General features: G+C 42.1%; 1 protein-coding gene across 10 annotated transcripts in view; it reads left to right on the top strand.

Moving 5' to 3' along the window:
• Window positions 1-19,502, top strand: part of acaca (acetyl-CoA carboxylase alpha) — a 31,491-nt gene extending 11,989 nt beyond the window's left edge. The window contains exons 25-55 of one of the 10 annotated variants that reach the window (XM_019858882.1): window positions 293-406; window positions 484-573; window positions 687-805; window positions 2,139-2,162; window positions 2,502-2,573; window positions 3,348-3,491; window positions 3,575-3,677; window positions 3,783-3,890; window positions 3,989-4,045; window positions 4,333-4,377; window positions 5,459-5,500; window positions 6,108-6,323; window positions 6,418-6,573; window positions 6,662-6,865; window positions 8,030-8,185; window positions 8,328-8,474; window positions 8,727-8,996; window positions 9,138-9,235; window positions 9,410-9,530; window positions 9,619-9,729; window positions 11,554-11,697; window positions 11,810-11,930; window positions 12,777-12,876; window positions 12,989-13,085; window positions 13,188-13,323; window positions 14,208-14,385; window positions 14,598-14,710; window positions 15,344-15,498; window positions 15,922-16,092; window positions 17,249-17,385; window positions 18,105-19,502. In XM_019858882.1, coding sequence (XP_019714441.1) covers window positions 293-406; window positions 484-573; window positions 687-805; window positions 2,139-2,162; window positions 2,502-2,573; window positions 3,348-3,491; window positions 3,575-3,677; window positions 3,783-3,890; window positions 3,989-4,045; window positions 4,333-4,377; window positions 5,459-5,500; window positions 6,108-6,323; window positions 6,418-6,573; window positions 6,662-6,865; window positions 8,030-8,185; window positions 8,328-8,474; window positions 8,727-8,996; window positions 9,138-9,235; window positions 9,410-9,530; window positions 9,619-9,729; window positions 11,554-11,697; window positions 11,810-11,930; window positions 12,777-12,876; window positions 12,989-13,085; window positions 13,188-13,323; window positions 14,208-14,385; window positions 14,598-14,710; window positions 15,344-15,498; window positions 15,922-16,092; window positions 17,249-17,385; window positions 18,105-18,231 — 3,876 coding nt within the window. In that variant the 3' untranslated portion in view covers window positions 18,232-19,502. Of the gene's footprint in view, window positions 1-292; window positions 407-483; window positions 574-686; window positions 806-2,138; window positions 2,163-2,501; window positions 2,574-3,347; window positions 3,492-3,574; window positions 3,678-3,782; window positions 3,891-3,988; window positions 4,046-4,332; window positions 4,378-5,458; window positions 5,501-6,107; window positions 6,324-6,417; window positions 6,574-6,661; window positions 6,887-8,029; window positions 8,186-8,327; window positions 8,475-8,726; window positions 8,997-9,137; window positions 9,236-9,409; window positions 9,531-9,618; window positions 9,730-11,553; window positions 11,698-11,809; window positions 11,931-12,776; window positions 12,877-12,988; window positions 13,086-13,187; window positions 13,324-14,207; window positions 14,386-14,597; window positions 14,711-15,343; window positions 15,499-15,921; window positions 16,093-17,248; window positions 17,386-18,104 lie in introns of all 10 variants that reach the window. The other 9 variants (XM_019858881.1, XM_019858886.1, XM_019858884.1 and 6 more) reach the window with 9 other exon arrangements.
• The last annotated feature ends 2,642 nt before the right edge of the window (window positions 19,503-22,144 follow it).

The following is a 22,144-nucleotide window of genomic DNA, read 5'->3' as shown; positions in this document are numbered from 1 at the left end:
TGTAAATGAGTAAAATACTAACCGCCTCAGTCTCTACTCATTTTTGCAGCACTAAATATATTTGTGAGGGAAAAAAATTTGAATGCTCGTGTGGAAGCCAAATCTCATTTGTATTTTGGAGTATCCGATGCCATAAAAAATGTAGATACGGAAAGGATAGTTAATGTTTTCCAACAAATCAGTCGGGGTGTACTCATTTATGTTGCGCGCTGTATGAACATAGAAAAGACAATGTCTGAAGATAATAAAATTCAATGGGGTATGAAATCATCCATAATTTCATTCTCTGCAGGTGTTGATAGCATCTCACCTCCCCTCTTATGAGCTCCGCCACAACCAGGTGGAGTCCATCTTCCTCTCTGCCATTGATATGTACGGCCACCAATTCTGCATTGAGAATCTCCAGGTAGGCAAGAACAACCAAAAGATGCGATTGACTTCCTCGCGGAGCAAGCCATTTATGACTGTCCATTTGTCTTGAAGAAACTTATCCTTTCCGAGACATCAATCTTTGATGTTTTGCCCAACTTCTTCTACCACAGTAATCAGGTTGTCCGAATGGCCGCCCTTGAGGTGAGATCATCATTTCTCTCGGTTCTCAAGCTACTACGGCCTCATTTATTTTTAACTCGCAGCGCTCACAAATCTACTTATAATTATGTGCTTTCATCTCCTAATAACCGCAGGTTTATGTGCGCCGAGCATACATCGCTTATGAGCTCAACAGCGTGCAGCATCGCCAGTTGAAGGATAACACATGCATAGTAGAGTTCCAGTTCATGCTCCCCTCCTCACACCCAAACAGGTAATCACACATGGCCCTAAGCTAACAGTTATTTCTTAGTTAGCTTTGTCTCGTTCCGAAACATTTTATTTTCCAGTGTTTGTTTCTCCTATCTTGACTGGTAACCATTCTAGGGGATACCCTGACTCTCACCTAAAGTAAGCTAGGATAGACTCCAGCTCATTCGCAACCCTAATGAGGATAAGCAGTATGGAAGATAGATCGATGGATGATTCTTTTTTGTTCATCTTCTTTGATGTTTGAGTTGCTTATCCCAGTTGTGTCCCATCATATAAATACCCCTTGTTTGCAAAGTAAGTATATTTCAAGACCTGACTGATTGGTTGAAAGTGTGTCAAAGCTCTCGCACCTGCAGTACCTTATCTTCACCCGTCTTCCTAGGGGGCACTGTTGCCACAGATAAATGGACACATTTGGAGGATTGTCTTGTGCATGTTCAGCATTTGAACATGCTTGTAGCTCTCAATCATGGCTTTTCTGTTGCATTTGTGATCCCAACGTGTGATTGTGTCCTGGTTGTTTGTGCGAACGAGTATATTCTTGTTTACTTGCTGTTGCTGTGACAAGACCTGTATGCCAGCTTCAACACCGAGAGTTAACAGAAGAATGCTGTCAATATGCCCGTACTAGCCACAATGTTAGTAGGTACACTCGCACGTTTTAATGAGCCCCCTGACCAAAGCGCTATCAAAAATTCTGCTCTTTTAAAAGATGTTTTCGTTATTGTGGATTATGATTTTGGTTGTATGTTTTGCATGGTCGTGTAGATCTGCGCTGCGTTAGCTGTGAGATCGCAGTTGTTCCAAAATATTAAACACTTCTTCTGCAAGCAATACATTAGAGCTACAAGTTCTTAATCTGGATAAAAATATAGTTTCCAATTACCTCTGACAGTGTCCCATCAAAAGTCAGCATGAAAACACTAATTTGCGATTTAAATCTTGCTTGGTTGAGTGGCGTACCTAACAGGTTTCGCAAGGGAACGTGTATACCGCATGTTTATGTGCACGACATGTTTGTTTCATGATTCCGGAGTAACCCATCATGTTTTGCTTATTTCTAAAAACGGCATGAAGTGATCCTGCGCCTTTTGTTGAGAGGAGGAGCACAACCAAACGCAGCCTAAATACCTCTTGATGCATGTTGTCCAGGGAGCAGTCAAGAAGTAAAATGTGTGCTCAACCTTTTGACACCCGGGGTGCATTCATTTCGATATTGACTATATAGTGCATAGTAAGCCCTTGTTGAGATGAACACACTTCTACAACTTGACTGCCTTTCTGTCCTGATGCCTGCCACTAACCCTGTAGTAATCAATGTTATTTGATTGCAGAGGGAACATCCCCACTCTAAACAGGTACTGTAAACATTCTTTCTATTGCATAGACTACACGCATAGGCTAGTTTAGATGCATGGCCAAAGCACAAATTCAAGTTTAGAGTCATGAATTTGTTAATTTAGTAGTTTGGCGCTCTTAAAAATGCAAATAAATACAACGGTGGTATACCTGAACAAGTACTAAGTGCAAGCCTTATTAATTTTATTGATGGCAGCATGGCCCTCAGCTCCTAGCCTTTTTTTTAAAATGCTTTTTAACGTCTCTGTGTGAGTCTTTGTGTTCGTGTGTGTGTGTTGTGGAGATTTTGATGAACATGTACAAATCTTGTGAAATAAATTATTTAATTGTCCTGCTAGGAAAATGTCTGCTCCTGCAGTCCTGGACAATGTAAAAGCCAAAACGGTCTCAATTGTTGAATCTGCAGACAGGTTTGATGCAAAACCTCTCAAATACTCTTCGTGGGTGTAAACTTTGGGTTAATATTTCAGAGGCGCTTACTTGCAGGGTCCTTCTGGTGTTTTTGCATTTTCTTGTTGTGTGAGAATTTTGTGAGTCTGTGCGGAGTGACATGGCAGTCTCAGTCCGCTGTTCCCATGTCTGCCACTCCAACTCTACAAAATTAGCCCTCACGATCTGCGCAACACTCCGATTATGACTTTTATCTGACCCATTGGCTAATGTAGGTCAGAGATCAACTGATCATGTTCCTTTTCAATTTTCTTTGACTTATTTTTGACTTCTGGGGTTTTGGTTTGTCAGAGCAAGAACCCATTTCTGATTCGTATTTAATCTTAAATAGCTGGTTCCAAATGTCACAATTTGTCATGACTCGGTTGTCATAATCGGTTATCAATGATCACTGCATTTCCCCCAGAAATAGTCAGTGATTACTTTATGGGGACACGGGCAATTTTATTGGTCCAGTTTGACTAAGAAGCAGCAATATCCCAGATACACTGTACTGCTGCTTTATTGTACTTAAATGTAACGGCGAAATGTTCTTATTGCCTGCTTTTTATTGTTTGAGCTTCATTCTGTTTAACCATCTTGAAACCAAGGCCCTGGGGTAACAATGCTTTCCAAAACATCAAAAAGCTCGGTGTTCAAATCTCTTATTCTTGGTACTCTCAAAAGGCGGATGGGAAATCGCCTTCTATCACTCCTGATGGAGTGGCTTCTAAATCCAACCGCTTTCACCGCAGGATGTCATTCTCATCAAACCTGAACCACTATGGCATGGTGCACATGGCTAGCGTGAGCGACGTTTTGCTGGACACATCCTTTACGCCGCCCTGTCAGCGAATGGGCGCCATGGTCTCCTTTCGCTCATTCCAGGAGTTCACCAAGTTAGTGTGTACTCTTTTAAATCGCTTTAAACGGCGATGTGAAAATATTTGTGCGCTTAAAGTATGGTTGCCTGTTTTTTCAGGAACATAACAGATGTGTTGAGTTGCTTCAGCGACTCTCCGCCCCCAAGCCCGACCTTCCCCGAGGGTGGGAATCCCGTCCTGTATGGTGAAGAGGACAACAAGGTGGCAAAAGCTTATTGTAGGCTTCTGTAATTATGACGTGCGATGAAACTGAATATGCTGATGTACTTCATTTGTCTTTTTTTTTTTTTTTTTTTGCTCATCCAGAGCACCCAAGAGGAGCCCATCCATATACTGAATGTGGCTATAAAGACCGACAGCGACATGGACGATGATGGCCTGGCAGCCATGTTTCGGGACTTCACCCAATCAAAGGTTGGAAGTCGAACATTCCTCAAGGAGGCTGTTGTTGTTTATACCAAGTACCGGACTAACTCAGAGAGTAATTTATTTATTTTTGAAATAAATCACAGAAATCTCTGCTGTTTGAACACGGAATCCGTCGCTTGACATTCCTTGTGGCTCAGAAGGTATGACTCGTGTTTTGTTCCCGCATACTCTCTCAATTTCCGCATCTGTTTGCATCACGATCTGCCTTGCATGTCACCATTTTAATTGTTATGGCTGCCATTAATGGTTACTTTTGGACCAAAAATATCTTCATGGATATATAAATGACTAATATTGCCTAATGACGTTTGTGCAAAGACTATTTTGTATGTTGTGATAATTTGAGATAATTTGCATTATAATTTCAGCCTTGTCTCTCCTCTATCTCCTTTTGCATGCCTTGCTTTCGCAACATTTATGATGTCAGGATTTCAGGAAGCAAATCAACTGTGAGGTGGACCAAAGGTTTCACGTAAGTATAAGCAAAGGGGAAGGAGGGCAGCAAGACTAATGAAATAAAAAAATATTACAAAAAGTATGTTTCCTTTGAAAAAAAAAAAAAAAACAGAGGTTGAGGCTGTGTGTACCGGACACTCTGTAGCCACAACACTGAGTAAATCCGAACAATCTCAATCAATGTAATTTGATTGATGGTGGTTCCTCTCGATGATTCAGTACATTTTTACACTATTGCAACCGACAATAACAATGAGAGGCAAAATCACAGTGCAGTGTCAGCGTTAAATTTTTCTTCGTAAAGGCAAGTACAACTCCTGTATTCAATCATTTTAGAATTTACAGGCGATCCTAATGAGGTGTCCACAGAATCCTACCATTCATACCTGCAAGTGTTAGGACGGTTGTATAATGCATACAAACATCAATAGTATTGCGATGAAAGCAATAAGGAGGGTATTGTGAGAAGTGATCATGTGACTGTTTTGACAATCGGCTTTGATTTTTTTTTTTTTCTTCTTTTCATGGGCCCATTTGCTTCTGAGAACCAATCCCACTCAGTGGTGTCAGTGCCATTATGAGGCCCCCCCATTAAATGGAGCGGATATTTTAGCACTCCACCTCCAAAAAAAAAAAAATGTTTTCCCTCCATTTAGAATATTCTCGACAGAATGTTTAATCACTGTCAAATTGTGTCCGCGGAGCTTGCAGTGTGTGTGCAATTTGGTAGCCTGCAGTTATCAACGCGGCATGTGAGGTGAGCAAAGCATCTCCAATCTGGCTGGCATTGTTGTGGAACACTTCATCTGATATCATTCAACGGGGCAAGCGGCCATTTAGAGGATCAAGAGTCTCTGAAAGAGTGACATGTTTTATTCATTCACAAAGGGAATGTATACCTTTTCTACACAGACCATTCTTATGTCGACTTGCCATCAGAATAAATTCAGTCCGAGACATATCAGCTCCAAATAACTTGCCTTGGCTTGTTGTGATTACATTTATAGGTAGCGCATACTGAAATACTGTTTTTTTTAATTTTTTATTTTGAGATGTGTGTTTTATTCATTTGCTTTATCTTCTATTTCCCCACACAGAGAGAATTCCCCAAATTTTTCACATTCCGCGCCAGAGATAAGGTAGGTGTGTCTACGACAAACCATGAAAGTTTTCTGCTTTCAAACAACGGTAATGGTAAAGCTAAAGTTGCAACAAGGGGGTGCTTAAGGACACTTTGGAATTAGGGATCAGACAACCTATTTCACCGGTTTAGCACCAGCTCTTTACATTACGGTGCCTATATTTTGGATTGATTGTTGTAACAACTTTTTTTTTTTTTTTTACCCGAGGCCACACTGGATTTCTTCCAGTGTAGACATTTGATGGCTCCTTCTCTTTCTTACCACTGGTAGTTTGACTACAATGACACCAGCAAAACTCATTAAAGTAATGAACTCTTTAATTATGTCTCCCATTTAAGAGAAATGACACCCATTAGCGGCTCTCTGAGAATGAGATTGCCCACGATTTCATTTACTTAATACTGCGTGTAGCTCTTGGGCATCTTTCTACTTTTATTGAGAGCCGGTGTTCTTCAAACTGCCATTGATATAATCTTGGTTAATAGCAGTATTGCCTTGTACTCGCCTTGTGAAGAAAAAAAAAAGGTGGAATATTCTTCAAGAGTGTGTGTGTGTGTCACTGTGTTGCATTGTTTGTTACGATGTTGTGCCATTTTCTCAACAGTTTGTGGAAGATAGGATCTACCGCCACTTGGAGCCGGCTTTAGCTTTCCAGCTGGAGCTCAACCGCATGCGAAATTTTGCCCTGACAGCAATTCCCTGTGCCAACCACAAGATGCACCTCTATCTGGGTGCAGCGCGCGTAGAAGTCGGGGCAGAAGTTACGGACTACCGGTTCTTTGTGCGAGCCATTATCCGCCATTCTGATTTAGTCACAAAAGTAAGACAGTGAATATGTATGCTCGATCAGCTCCATCATACCTACTCCTCACTGATAATTGATTTTTCTTTTTTTTTTTCTGTCCCTTCACCAGGAGGCCTCATTTGAATACCTTCACAATGAGGCCGAGCGTTTGCTTCTTGAGGCCATGGATGAGCTCGAGGTTGCTTTCAACAACACAACCGTGCGCACCGACTGTAACCACATCTTCCTCAATTTTGTCCCCACCGTCATCATGGACCCGTCAAAGGTAAAAGTGTGTCAGACCATTCTAAAACGAACCACAGCTTCTCTTTGTGATTCACATCAACTTGGAACTAATTTGCCTCCGTGAACAGATCGAGGAGTCCGTGCGTTCCATGGTGATGCGTTACGGCAGCCGGCTTTGGAAACTGCGTGTCCTGCAAGCTGAACTGAAAATTAACATCCGCCTGACTCCGACGGGAAAGCAAATCCCCATTCGCTTGTTTCTCACAAATGAATCCGGCTACTACCTGGACATCAGCCTCTACAAAGAAGTCACCGACTCCCAAACGGGACAGGTGGGGCCCAAAGACCGCCAGGTGGGGCACTCATACATTTTTCCATGTCATCCGCTTGTCAGCTTATTTCAGGAAAAGTGCTTCTGTTCCATCATGGATCCCTCATCCTAGATCCTGCATGGTGCTCAGCCCTTTGCCTTGTTGACAATTCTTTTCTTAGTAATGTACAGGTACATCTAAAAAAAAAAAACATAGAATATATGAATAAGTGTTAAAATTTTTGTCACTCATTTCAAAAAGGGAGTAAAAATCGACACACAGAATGAAATATTTATAGCCTTTATTTCTTGATGTTGACGATCATGGTATTCAGTTAGTGTAAAACCAAATTTCAGTGCTTTGAAAATTTGAATATTGTGAAAAAGGTCAAGATTAGAACACAAATCACTTTCAAAGGCTTCCTGATCCTTGAAATGGTCTCTGTTTGGGTTATGCTACGTCATGGCCAGACTAATCTTTATAATACGCTATATGGGTTTCCCTGTTAGAAATGAACAAGCAAAATTTTAAACTCTTTCATGATGTTCTAATTTTTTGAGATGCCTGCGTCTTCATCAGCTGATCGGCTATGTTATACTTTGTGCCTCTAGCCGTCATTGCACCATTTTATCGTCACCCTCTTCTCGTTACGTTGCATGTAATGTGAACGTTTTGTATTTTGTTATTGGTTTTTGTCAAACAAAATGCAGTATTTTGTTTCTTGTTCTCCTTTGTTTTCCTCCCATTTGATGCTCAGAGGTGGCCAGTTTAGTTTTCATGAGATTTTGTGACACTGTTTGAACTATCAATGGAGCCTATGCCAAACACGCAAGCACAGGGGAGCACACATGAACATCGTACAGAAAGACCCCAACCAAGTTTTAATTCCAAAACTTGTGAATGTGAGACAGACGTGCTAACTACATGCACAACCGTACTACCACCAGTCAGTAATTGGATCTCAGTGGAATGGCTGTCACAGGCTCGAGAGAAAAACATTTTTCTTCGGGGGACGGCATGGAACTTTTTATTTGAACGTGAGCGCAAGATATCGTTCCATCACATGATCTGGCTGCTGTGGTTCATTGTCATCCAGTCCTCATTCTCATCAAATCAGTCACCTAATGCCCAGGTAGTTAGAAAGGCTGCTGTATTTTTAATTACATCCCCTCCTTATTTGTGCAGATAATGTTCCAGGCGTATGGAGACAAGCAAGGTCCTTTGCACGGCATGCTCATCAACACACCCTATGTCACCAAGGACTTGCTGCAGTCAAAGCGTTTTCAAGCCCAATCATTGGGCACCACCTACGTCTATGATTTTCCAGAAATGTTTCGACAGGTACATTACGAACCTGGCTTTGCTGTCCTGTATTTCTGTTCAACAAACATAAATTCATTATGACGCCAGACTGGTTATTGTTGATTGATTGCTTTTGAATCAATGACTTATACCTGACAAACTGTTACACCTCTTTATCCAGGCTCTGAAAAAGCTGTGGCACTCAACCCAAGCTCATGCATTTGTACCCAAATGCCCACTTCCCTCTGAGTTGCTGACCTTCACCGAGCTGGTGTTGGATGCCCAAGGTCAACTGGTGCAGATGAACCGACTGCCAGGTGGCAATGAGGTCTGTTGTTGTGCGTGAATAAATACACGTATAAAAGTAATCGTCAAACTTGTGAGGTAATTTGTCACTATACAGCATTCTCTGTTATCCTTGCAGTACCACTACGTTAAATCTTAACTTTGTTTTTTTTTTTTGGTTGGTTTTTTTCAAGGTGTAGATTTTAAAAGTAGTAAAAATAATTTTTTGTAATCACATTGTTGCGTAGTATTTAATTCGGTGTGTGTGTGTATTTTATTTTTTCATTTACTCTAGATCGGTATGGTGGCATGGCGAATGACCCTCCGCTCACCAGAATATCCAACAGGGCGTGAGATCATCGTCATCAGTAATGACATCACACACAAGATCGGCTCCTTCGGACCTCAGGAGGACGTGCTGTTTCTGCGTGCCTCCGAAATGGCACGAGAGGGTGGGATCCCTCGTCTCTACATTGCGGCCAACAGCGGCGCCCGCATTGGCCTGGCTGAGGAAATCCGTCACATGTTCCACGTGGCCTGGCAAGATCCAGCTGACCCGTACAAGGTCAGTTAAATAACATTAGTGTCCTCGCTCCATTTTTTTAGGGCGCATTTTTGATCAAAATCTAATCCGCCCTTTCGGTTCAGATGTTGCCGTTATCACTGTCATACAATAACGGAGCTGTTCACCGTATTGCCTCTACAGGGTTTCAAGTATCTATACCTCACACCTCAGGATTATAAGAAAGTCTCAGCCCTGAACTCTGTACACTGCGACCATGTGGAGGACGAGGGAGAATCCAGGTACATCTCTAGATTTCATGTTTGGATACCTCATGTTGTTGGGAAAGGATTATGGAAACTGTTCTTCGATAACCAAGTATGCATTGCGACTAAGATAAAGGCAATAGTAGAAGGCGAGACTGTTGGCCGGTCAACTCTGAAAAGATGTGAACTACATTATTTGCTGTCACGCAGGTACAAGATCACTGACATCATTGGAAAGGACGAGGGGCTGGGCGTGGAGAATCTGAAAGGGTCTGGCATGATTGCTGGAGAATCCTCTGTGGCTTATGAGGAGATCATCACCATGAACCTGGTAAGAGCATGTGCGCGCAAAACACAAATAGCTTTGAGCTGTCAACTTGGTGTCAAGAAGCCTTAACATTAATTGTCTTGTTTAAAAGGTAACGTGCCGAGCCATTGGAATCGGAGCCTATCTTGTGAGACTTGGTCAAAGAACCATTCAGGTGGACAACTCGCACATAATCCTTACTGGGGCTGGAGCACTCAACAAGGTACAACAATAGCATCGTCTAAAACATGTTGCAATATGAGTAGCAATAAGTTTAATAGCATGTTCACTATTATGTATCTATCGTCGACCCCTGCATAGTTGCGGTTCGGCACCTGTGGATTTGCATATTTGCAGATGGGTTTTTTTCCCCATTATTTTTCACTATTTTAATTGATTGTTTTTTTTTTTCCTCCACGTATCACAGAATATTTATGCTGTAAAGAATGTTACTATACACTACAGTAGATGCGGTATGTGAGATTTTTAGTGCTTTTTTTCCCATCGATGCCACTTTCTAATTTGCTCGGTTCCACAAGGATACCCTCACAATCCCAGACCACCCACCTTCATTGTTAAATAATTGAAGGCGAACCATGAAGTGATATTTGCTTTGCTGGAGGCTGCAATGCGGGACATCCGCATTCTTTGTTTTCCATTAAAATTAATGTTTTGCTGAGACAGGTTTTCTGCTTGCTGTTGATTGGTGTGAGTGCTCGTGTTTGAGCCTGCACGCTGTACTACACATCTTATTTTTCCTATTTTCCCCTCCCATTCACTCTCCCTGTCAATGTAATAAGATGTCTCCATTTCAAATTAATTGACAGGCTGCAGCATGAGAAATCATGCAAATGGCAGGTTGATGGCACACCTATTTGCTGAAGCCTCTGTTGTTTTTCCAACGACTACACTGTTTAGCTGTTTATGAAGAGACGGGTTGTTATTGAAGTGTCCGCATCACGGGCTAATAGCCCAAAACTCTTGGCTAAAGTAGATGTGATTGTAGTTTTGGTTGGGAAGATTGTGAGCAAGATTCCTCTTTCTCTTTTTCTCCCCCCCGCCCCCCATTCTTCATGCGACTTCCTGGCTATTAACTGAAACTTAATTGAGAGCAGGAGGCTGCCACCCCAAGATCATCATTTAATTAGCCTCTAGAAAGCTTCCATATTTTCATGGGCTTTGGATAGTAACTACTAGCACAAATACCCCAATGAGCTGTTCCATCGACTTGGCCTCTCTTTTCGCTCTCCTGGCGAGCTCCCTCCTTTCCTTCTCCTCCATCCCCTTGCCGTCTCTGCGCAGCGGAATCTTAATGAAGCCGAGATGGCCGGAGGCTCAGAGGCTTTGTGTGTGTCAAGGTGACTGCAATGTTTCTTGGGGCCGCAAGCTTTCCTGACAGCTTTAGGGGAGCGCCCTAGATTTGTAGCCAGATACATAACCATTAATGGTAATAAAGAAAGTAAATGATGGCTGAAAAGGTGAAAGCCGAGGCTAGGGTGTGAGGTCCTCTGATTTTTACTCAGCCATGTCAGGGCCCTGCCACCTGTTCTGCCTGCTTATGAAAATAGGGCGTTCTGAGGTTAAGACTTTATGGCTTGAGGTTGGTTCAGGGTCACTTTGCCGGGTAAAAGTAGTTTGGTTGATTCTTTTCATTGCACCGTCCGTGGCAAATTATTGCTTTTTTTTGTGCGTTCTTTCTGCGGCACATCCAACATGTTTGTCAAGTCTTTCTTAATTGGTTTGTGCATATAGTCTACCCAGAGCTCAAGGTATTTGTATATTGTACAATAGTGATGTCATCTAGTGTCTACATTTTTGGATGACTAAGAGCACAGTGATGTGTTTGCGTGCAAGCTTATTTATCTGAAGCTCCCCAGCCCGATTATGATAATAGCCACCTCCCATCCAAATCCTCCATCATAACTTAGCCTTCTCTCGGTTTCTTCTACTCAAGAAGGCCTTATGTTGTAGTTTCCAAAGGCAAAGCCAAAGAAGTATCGCTTGCACTTCATGTTTGTGTTGTGCCTGTCCGTCTGTCCTATGCCAGGTGCTAGGCAGAGAGGTTTATACATCAAATAACCAGCTCGGTGGAATCCAAATCATGCACAACAATGGTGTGACCCACAGCACTGTTTGTGATGACTTTGAGGGAGTCTTTACTCTCCTGCAGTGGCTCTCTTACATGCCCAAGGTAGGATGTAAATATCGCTACATTAAGTTTATTTCGAGCATGTGACAAATGAAATCAAAGAATGTATGTATAATATGTATGGATGGATGTATTTATTTTATTTATTTTACAGTGCAAATTTAGCCCGGTGCCCATTCTGAGTGCCAAGGACCCCATCGATAGGAATGTTGAATTTGTGCCAACAAAGGCACCCTATGATCCCCGTTGGATGTTAGCTGGTCGTCCAAGCCAGAGTGAGTGCCCTTTGATGTTTAGGTCTTTTTTTTGTTTGTTTTTGTGGCCATATGATTGTGTTTTTCAGCTAATATTTATTGGCCATTATTTCAAATGGATGGATGTTCTTATCATGCAGCAAGCATTTCATCGATACGTTTTAATGCTTTATATCGTTTGCAGTCCATGTTTGCAGTCTTATTTTTTTCAGGTAGGATAAGTGTTCTGGATACAGGCCTTGATAATGATTTCTTTTTTTTTTTTTTTTACCGAAAATAAATATAAAGATTTATCATGTCCAGCAAATGTGCCATGAGTTCGAAGTTGCAATTACTCATTTCAAGAGAGCCTGTGGGTAGCTACTAAGAGAGAAACAGTTAGGTCTGCTATCATGCTCCAAGAGACAAGATCAAGATAGGACCAAAATGGATGTGGCCGTGTTTCCCTACTGCAAGCTAGGACGGTGCAGGTCCTGTAACAGTGTAATTATAGCTTGAGACCACAGAGATGGTGGCGGATTGTGCAGAAGGAGGCACACGTCGGCGGTAGGGATGAACGGCAAGTCTTAATTGAACAGTAACCTCATAGTGTATATGGCATGTTTCTGGGGTTTAGCAAGCAGAAAAACAGCTTCGCAAGCCTTTGTATCCAATCATCCATCATGTTTCCTGCCAGGATTACTGATCGAGTGAAAACACACGCAGCCTCCCATTACATGAAGAAGAATCTTTTTGAAATGTAACGAAGAAAAGAGAATTTTATAAAAAGTGATTCATGTTTGAAATTTGCTACAAATGACTCGCTATGTTTCTTTCAATCTCTGGAAAAAAAATAAAGCAACACAATTTCAATCTATGTATATGAAGGTCCAAAAGGCTCTTCTTGGCAGAGCGGCTTCTTTGACCACGGCTCCTTCATGGAGATGATGCAGCCATGGGCTCAGAGCGTGGTGGTCGGCAGAGCTCGGTAAGCCCCAATAAATACAAAACCAAACATGAGAATTGATTTCTTACGTTGTAGTTAAATTCCCTCACTGCCGGCGCGGTAGATGTCAGTGCTCAATGCTGTATTTCCGCAGATTGGGTGGGATACCAACTGGAGTGGTTGCTGTGGAAACTAGGTCAGTGGAGCTGTCAATCCCAGCTGATCCAGCTAATTTGGACTCAGAGGCCAAGGTGAGGCAGGTCATTCGCTGCACATACTCAAGTACTGCATGAGCTAAGTGTTTCGTTGTCTATAAAATGAAGTGATTGTGACGCCGCGTTGTGTCTGTTTAGATCATCCAGCAGGCTGGACAAGTGTGGTTCCCCGATTCAGCTTTCAAAACAGCCCAAGCTATAAAGGACCTGAACCGAGAGGGGCTGCCTCTCTTTGTATTTGCCAACTGGAGGGGCTTTTCCGGAGGAATGAAAGGTGTCCAACAATTTAATAACACCCAGGGATTGTGTGGATGCTGAGAAAGACAAGTGGCCATAATGTTACGGGTCCCAATTTTTCCTTTTTTTTTTTTTTCGAGTAACTTGCAACCCTTCAGACCTATGATATAAATCTTGCTGATATGTTCCAACTTGCAGTATACGCCACCATTTCATGTTGCCGACTTCAGCAATCAAACTTACCGTATTGGCCCGAATATAAGACGGCCCTGATTATAAGACAACCCCCTCTTTTTCAAGACTCAAGTTTGAAAAAAGACTTTTTGGACACCAAATAAATTTTTATACAGAAAATAATTACAGTACATCTGAAACAAATGATTATAACACTATATTTGAGAGAAAAAGCATGTTATTTCGCCTCATTCAAATCTAAAGTAAAATCACATTCGTAAATGAATGGCTTCTGGTTTTTGAAATGTAAATTCCATGATAACTTCTCCTCAGCTGCCGGTTAACCTGGCCGACCTTCGACCCACTTTTCTCCAGATTGTCACTACGTTTCTCCATTTTCTGTTATCTCTTCGATTATTTTCTTCTCTTTTCTTTCTTACCGCTATTTTTTATTTTTCTTCTTCGTGCTACCGTTATTTAAATTTTTATTCTTCGTAGCAGGGGTTCATTTTGGCCTGGGGGGTCAAGTTCAGCATTCGCTTCAATGATTTCTGGCGCCATCTAGCGTCGTGAATGGGTATAATGTCTAGACCCCGAATATAAGACGACCCCCACTTTTTCAGTCTTATTTCAATGCAAAAAACATCGTCTTATATTCGGGCTAATACGGTAATATCGAAGTCAAGTCAAATGTATAATTTTCTAATATGGATTTCATTTTGAAATACATCTCTTTTTTTTTTAAAGACATGTACGACCAGGTGTTGAAGTTCGGTGCCTATATTGTGGACGGGCTCCGGGAGTACAAGCAGCCCGTCCTGGTTTACATTCCACCCCAGGCCGAGCTGCGTGGAGGTTCCTGGGTGGTTATAGATCCCACCATCAACCCTCGTCACATGGAGATGTACGCCGACAAGGACAGCCGGTAAGTTGGTTCGAAACGAGGAGATATTCATGTCTACGTTCATTTTTTTAGTCCACCGAAACTTATTCATGTGCTCAGAGGTGGCCCACCATCAACCCTCGTCACATGGAGATGTACGCCGACAAGGACAGCCGGTAAGTTGCTTCGAAATGAGGAGGTATTCATGTCTGCGTTCATTTTTTTAGTCCAACGAAACTTATTCATGTGCTCAGAGGTGGAGTGCTGGAGCCTGAGGGGACAGTGGAGATCAAGTTTAGGAGGAAGGACCTGGTGAAGACGATGAGACGAGTCGATCCCATCTACACGAGCTTGGCCGAAAGACTGGGTCAGTCATCATCTTCCGTTCCAATTACATTTCTTTATTGGTCACAGCCTACTTCATTTGTAGTCCTTCTCCCTCCCATTCCCTGTCAGTAAGGAGCAGGGGACGGAGGGCGGGGGGGCCGTCTACCTTCACCCTTCTTTATCTGTGGATAGTATCATCTTTGCCACGCTCCCCTGAGAAACGTGTCAATCACAGCTGGCTAGGATCAATTGTCAGCTCTCCCGCCTCCCCGGTGCAGCTTATCGATCTACCTCACAGCTCGCAGAAACTGTGATCCAATGCTGCGTGCGTTTGCCGCTTTGGGAAAACTGGCGCGGTGTTATTGAGGAGAGTTTGAGAGGAACAGATTGGCATTGACAGAAATCAGTATGCAGCTAGAAAGCTTTGATAGGAAAGCTAAATAAAATGCCGCTAGTCTGACGAAAGTCACTGCTACATTTTGCATCTTTTGAGGTTATTTTAGGTTTTGGTCATTATTTGTCTCATCCGCTTCAATTTTTCATTGTCTTATATTGCCCATCTGAAAGCAGCAGCTATTTATGAAACAATTTTTACGGTGATGACTATTTTGCCAGCAATTTTGCTGACGCGCAATGTAAAAAGTGCATTAAAACTCTTTGCTCTCCCCAAAAGGAACCCCAGAGTTAAGCCCTCCTGACCGCAAAGAGCTGGAGACAAAACTAAAAGAGCGGGAAGAGTTTCTGTTGCCGATCTACCACCAGGTGGCTGTTCAGTTTGCAGACCTCCACGACACTCCGGGCCGCATGCAGGAGAAGGGCGTCATTACGGTGGGTGCTTTTCCTTCAAACAAACCCATGTCTACCCGACCGGCTGCGTCTGCCTTCATCGCCAGGCTGCGACGTATATTGTGATGATGCAAGTGTGAGTCGCTTCGGGAAGCACAAATCGGATTTGGACAATCTTGCACTTTTCCTTTTGTTGTTCTTATTTCGTCTCAAGAACATACGCACTCTTGGCAGAACTTCTGGAGTGGTGTGGGCACCGTGTGGAATGTAGCTCCAGTCATGGAGAACCGCCTCAGAGAATTTTATGTGATAATTTCAGTGAAACAGTTTTTAATGTTAGTTGGGCTGTCCTTGTTTTTTTTTGTTTCATCAAATATCGCGTTCATTTTGACGACATGGTTCGTGACACTTCAAGTCAACATGATGGAAATTAACAAGGTGTTTTGTTCTTTTTCCTCTTGTCAGGACATCCTGGAGTGGCAAACATCCCGACAGTTCTTCTACTGGCGCCTCCGCCGCCTCCTCCTGGAAGAGACAGTCAAGAGAAAGATCCAAGCAGCCAACAGCGAGCTGACAGACGGACAAGTGCAGGCAATGCTGCGCCGCTGGTTTGTTGAGGCAGAAGGCGCTGTCAAGGTAACACATCCACGCACATTTTTACCGTGGATTTTTTTTCGATGTCAAATAGAACGGGAGATCAGATTTGAAAGGACAAACACATGATCAAGCACTCACTTTTTCACGTTACTACTGGGGTAAAGTTTCTAATCAGAATTATCCAGCCAGCAAATTAAACTTTTTTTTGTTTTGTTTCCATCGAAAGAACACAAGGTATAAAAGGGTGCCATCATGTTCACCAATCAGCCCCTTTATATCTTCATTTTTGAATATCATTTCGAAACGGTTTACTTTTGCGCTGTTATCATTCATTTCACCCATCGAGTGGAACTCGGAAGATATCAGGTTTATAGTTATTCATTTGCTGCTGGTCGAATTAATGTCATTTTTTTGTGACCTTATAGATTTCATTTTCATGTAAAAACAAACACTTTAATTTCACCTGCTCAAGTGAACGCTGACTGTTTTGTTAAACAACTTTTTTTGTGTTCGTTTTTCGCGTCGATAATATTGGGTTGTCGACAAACCGCGCATTTTTAGTTACTCGATGTCAATTCCCTTGATTAAAGATGTCCACATTAAATGCTTTGCTCACAAAATAGTGATTAAACATAGCGTGAAATAACGATACATAACCACAGTTCCTTCAGGCCCAATCTCAGCCTCGGAGGACCAGCGGGCAGGAGCTGTCAGGAGCCACGTTTCCCCGCAAAGTGGCCCTCTTGTCTGCGAGGACGCTAACCCCATCAGAACTCACTGTCTTAAGCCACAATTAATCACAGCCCTGGCACGTGCTGATAGGAGAGCAACACGCTGTCTCTTAATTAAAAGCAAACAGATTAAAAATGATTAATAAGGGCATTAAATGTTCTTGCGGACCTCAAGCAGGGCTATTCATATAAAGGCAAGGGCCTATTAAACCCCTCCACCCTCAAATCTTTAAGCCCCTCCAGCCTGGCTTTGTTTGGGATCAGAGATGCCGGCACTCATGAATACTAATATTCCTATCAGGCCCAAATCAACAAGACATCATGCGTCCACTTTGAGGTCTGCTTCTTTTGTTTGTGTTGACCGTGATTTGTGCACACTCAACCGGGACCTTTTTTTTTGGGGGGGGGGGGGTGTAAACTTTATATTTAGTCATAATTACCAACATGACAATAACATCATGCAGGCCTATCTGTGGGACAACAACGAGGAGGTGGTGGGATGGCTCGAGAGGCAGCTGGCCGAAGACGAGGGAGCGAGGTCCGTCATCGATGAGAACATCAAGTACATTCGCCGTGATCACATCCTCAAGCAGATTCGCAGGTGATCCTCAGGAGCAACAGAGTTTCACTTAGGGCTAACCGATCGGGACTTCTATTATTCCACTTTTTTTTTTCTTCACAATCCTCTTCCCCGTCCCCCCTTGGTTGTAGAAAATGCAAACATAGGTGACATTAATTATTCAAATCAAGTTTGGCTTTCATTCCCCCTTTTTAGATTTGCTTTTATTGTATTGGCATCAAATAAGAATTTTCAAGAGGTTGTTTTTTTTTTCGCTATAATTTGCATCAACTTCTCCAGAAATCAGGGAAATTTGTATTTTTTTTCTTTTCAGAGAACCACATATATAAATGATTCTGAATAAAATAACGTTTTAAATGTTCAGTCTTGGTCAAATAGTGCAACTTGGATACACCTACCTCTGGTCAAATGTTTCCAACAATCTGTTAAATCACTGCTTTTGCCACATATAAATGGGCAACGTCACGGTAATTGACTCTGACATTGCCTTCAACAATGTCAAACCACTTTGGCTCATGGCAGGAATTCGACTCACGCGTCACTTTTTTTGAGAGTTTGAGAGCTCAAGGGTCCAGAAAATGTGCTAAATATAGCAACCAAATCAATAAGTCGGCATAGCTGACTAGCTTCTATCCTCTGTGTTCTCGTAGCCATGTTGTTAGCAGCAATGGGGGGAAATAAAATCATCCTGACCAATACGTGACATTTTTTTGTTTTTTGTTTTTGTCTTATGCTTCCAGCTTCGTTCAAGCTAACCCAGAGGTGGCAATGGATTCCATCGTGCACATGACCCAGCACATCTCACCGACACAGAGAGCTGAGGTGGTGCGTATATTGTCCACTATGGAGACCTCAACCTCCTCCTAGCGCTGAGTCCACAGCCGTCTAGCTCGGGGTCTGGGCTGCCAAGCAACGTTCGGAGGAGCCAACGTGAGCGCCCCTTGGCAGCCGCCAGGGAACCAATGAATCGTTGGTAATGATTCTCAACAATGTGATATTTTGTAAGTTGTCTTAACAACCAATTTGGATAAAAGTGCATATGTTGCATTCAAGTTCAATTGGCTAATTATATTTGATGACCAATTGGATCTGGTGTGGGGTTTGAACTAACCAACTGGAATGTTGTCATATTCCAATGCATCATGCTTTCGGACAACGTAGTCATAGTTAAATATTTGGAGGACAATGCCAACAGCTTTGGCGAGAAAGTGTCTTTTAAACTACCAACGAGGGCGCACTTAGTTACTGAGCAGAAAAATAGCAAGAACGTTATAACCCATTTGGACAGAAGAGCACAGCGGGGAGCAAAAGGAGCCCTTTTAGCCGCTGACTGCTTCCCAGTTCTCCTGCGGTGAACACAAAACTACAGCTGTCCCTTCTGTTCCCACTTCACGCTGCTCCACATGCACTTTATGCCGCTTCGCTGTTCACGTTGCATACCGAATCAAACATGCCCTCGCTGAAAATGTGGCATCCATGTCATCACGCTCACTGTTACACACACATGCGGTGAACACGTAGAAATTGAATGGGAAATGCTAATGGTACTACACGCAGAGATGATAACGGCATTTTTTTTTTCTTTTCTCAACATTTATTTTGTCTCATGTATCTTGTTAGTCTTCAAAACAATCACTGAAAATAGCATTGTGGTTATAGATTTGTTTTTACAATAGGACATATTTGGAATACATGATGAGATCACCTCTGTTCAATGATTCATGTCACGTAAGCAAATGTCTCACTGTAGTTCGCGTTGATTCTGTTTATTAATATTTTGTACTAAATGTCGCTAATTTTTCGTAACAGGTTATTCTCAGTTGCAAATTTCCCTGCTTGATTTTGGTTTGGGAAAAAAAAAGTTACTTTGTGACAAGTGTATGACAGAGGTACTGTACAGACAGTATGTTTAATGCTAAACTGCACTGTAAATGTTGAACTCAGTCCTTGACATCACTGCCTCATTATGTTCGCTTTACAATGTGAAAACGGCTTTGTGCTCAGTGCTGTGCCTTTATTTTTTTTTCTTGACCTGGACTGACTTGCCAGCCAGTTTTGCTTTTTAACGCACAGGTTGTAACCTTGAAATAATGGTGAAATAAAGGCGTGTCGGCAATCGAAAATAAAGCGTAGCCACGTGAAATTGTTTCTGTCATGTCTTGAACAAAGGTCTGAAAATGTGTTTTTTTTTTTTTTGTTTTTTTTTAAACATATAGCGGTATATACTTTGTATATACATGATGATCTCCAGCACAGATACTTGCATCAATTGAAAGCATAGTTAAAATGGAGCAGTCGGAACAGCGACTATGACACCATGGAGACATTTTCTGATTGTTCGAAAATGATACTCTTCACATTCCTTAACCCAAAGACGATTAAAGTGTCTTTTTTTTTTTTTCTTCACACCCTTGCCTTTTAAACTTCAACAGTCTTAAGGAGGATGAAACGGATCAAACAAATACTGTGGGAGCTATCTCATCCTTTTATTTATTTAATTTGGTCTTATTTCGTTTGTATCATCCCCTCGGCTCTGTCAACTTTGTTATCGTCCCACCAACAAATATGTAAGACAAATTGAGTTGCATGTGCCCAATACCCACAACAATTACGAGCGGTCCGAAAAGAAAGAAGTCATTTGGTGCTATAATTGGAAATGTGTGTTGCGTGTTCCCCCCCTTGTCTCCCACAGGGTTTTGCTCATTTGTGATGGCGTGCGCGGCGGGATAATTCTTTTGATCAGTGACAAAATGCAGATTCGTTTTCTTTCTCAGACACCGGAGTAGAGCAAACGGCATTGTTTGGGGGAACTTGCACAGTACTAAATATTTTCTTTTTCGAAATGTAATATAAAAGCCGCCGTGGTTGTTTAAAAATACCAAAACAGATCCAACTGGTTGTTTTTCTACAGCCAGAAATATAATTTTGTTTGAAACTCTAGTGGTTAACACGTCTGCTTCACACTTCAGGCGTACTGCATACAAATCCAGGCTCAGGCCCTCCTTTGTGGAGGTTGCAGGTTCTTCTTCTGGGTTTTCTCTGGCCACTCCCATATTCCAAAATCATTCACGTTAGGTTCAGTGAAGATTCGAAATTGCCCAAACATGAATGATAATAGTTTGTTTTATATATACCTTGTGATTGCCCACCCCAAGGTCAATTCAATTTTTCACCCAGCGAGCTCACTTCCGACCTAACCGCATAAGAAAATAAATGGATGTTTAAAACGATGCTTTCATGGGGAAAATGGGCACGAAGCTTCGAAATCGCAATCCACTAAGAAACGGTGTCGAAAATGTCAAAGAAAGGAATGGAAAGTGCCCGTTAATATGTTTAACATACATCACAGCAATTACAATGCAAATGTGTATTCTTTACGTGGTTTTATTTTGCCTTCAACAATGTCATCCTTGGCTCCTCTTCCCATGAAAGTCCACTTTGTCTCAAACGACTGATGGTGGGATCTGACACTGATGTGCGTTGACCTTGGGAATTTACAGTATCGTTATCAGGCTTTTTGACAGAGCTTACTGATGAGCTGTTCATTTGAATCAGATTTCCTGGAAAAAGGAAAACCTCTCAAATGAGAAGATATGTGGCTCTCTCGGACCGGAGTCGCCTTCTCGCTGGTTGGAGATGATCTGAAAGCTTTTACCTTTAGCATGCTTGCCCATAATTTTCTTTCGAATCAACTGAGACATCTCTCTCCTTTGCTCTCTGTGGTCCATGTTTAGTGTGATACATGATGTCACCAATATTATATCACATCGACTATCTGTTACCCTAGAAAGAGGCACACTGATGCTAATTAGAGGACACACCTTGTCGTATGGTCGAACCATTTTTTTGTCGGAGTATCAATTTTTGTCCAGGCCTGCATTGTTGTTTTCTCTTGTTTGTTTATTTTTAATGCTTCTGTTTAACCACCAAATGCTATGTCTGAATGTCATAATTATCGGTAATTTTCAGTAAATGTGTCAGTTTTAAGTAATTGAAGAGGTCATTGCGCCTTTTTCATTCATTATCGAAAGGAACCATCAATTTTAGTGTCAAATAACCCACAGACACCCAAACTCCACAATCGCGGAATCTGCGGCGTGACTATCCGCTGTGTTGACCATACACGTCAGACATCCTGGATCTCGTTAGCCTAATTAGCTTTTAGCCCTCGTGTTCTACCAAGCTGTTGTTCATCTTTTTGATTGGCCTGAGTCTATTTACTGGTAGGTCACCGCTGTTTTTGTTGTCCATTTGTGGTTGTTTGTGTTTTTAATGTGTCAGTTCCTGGAAAAGTTTTTGTTGCTCTGATAGAAACCTGCACTAGAAAATCTTTGCAAAAAACAGTGTTGCTGTTGCCTCAGTCAAAATAATTGAGACAGTTGTTGTGAGAAAGATTCTAGCACCCTTGCTACATGACGTATACGTATGCTGTATGTATTTTGTTTCGTACGATTTGATGTTTTTCCAGCAGGGACTGTTGGGGGGGAAAGTAAGGGGGGGAACTTTTGGGGGGGAAAAAAAAAGATGCCTGCAATGAGATTGAAATGGAGGAATTAAGATAACTCAGTGGGGAGACTCAATCATGCATCTGGGGAGAACCATAATTCCACATTCATGTGTCTCAATGGCTTGACAGCACTTGAGAGACAATGCATCTGACCCAGTTGCAGGATTCCAATTAGCCGGCTGTATGCAACAGTTGAGATGAAACGCGAACGAGGTCTTTACAGAGCCCCTGGGCTGTCTGATTACTGCCTGAAAACAAAAAAGTCTTTTGCCC

The sequence above is a fragment of the Hippocampus comes genome, unplaced genomic scaffold (assembly GCF_001891065.2).
Source record: "Hippocampus comes isolate QL1 unplaced genomic scaffold, H_comes_QL1_v1.1 scaffold230, whole genome shotgun sequence".
Lineage (NCBI taxonomy): Eukaryota > Metazoa > Chordata > Actinopteri > Syngnathiformes > Syngnathidae > Hippocampus > Hippocampus comes.
The sequence above is the reverse complement of the archived record's forward strand: the minus strand, read 5'-3'. Positions and strand labels throughout refer to the sequence as shown.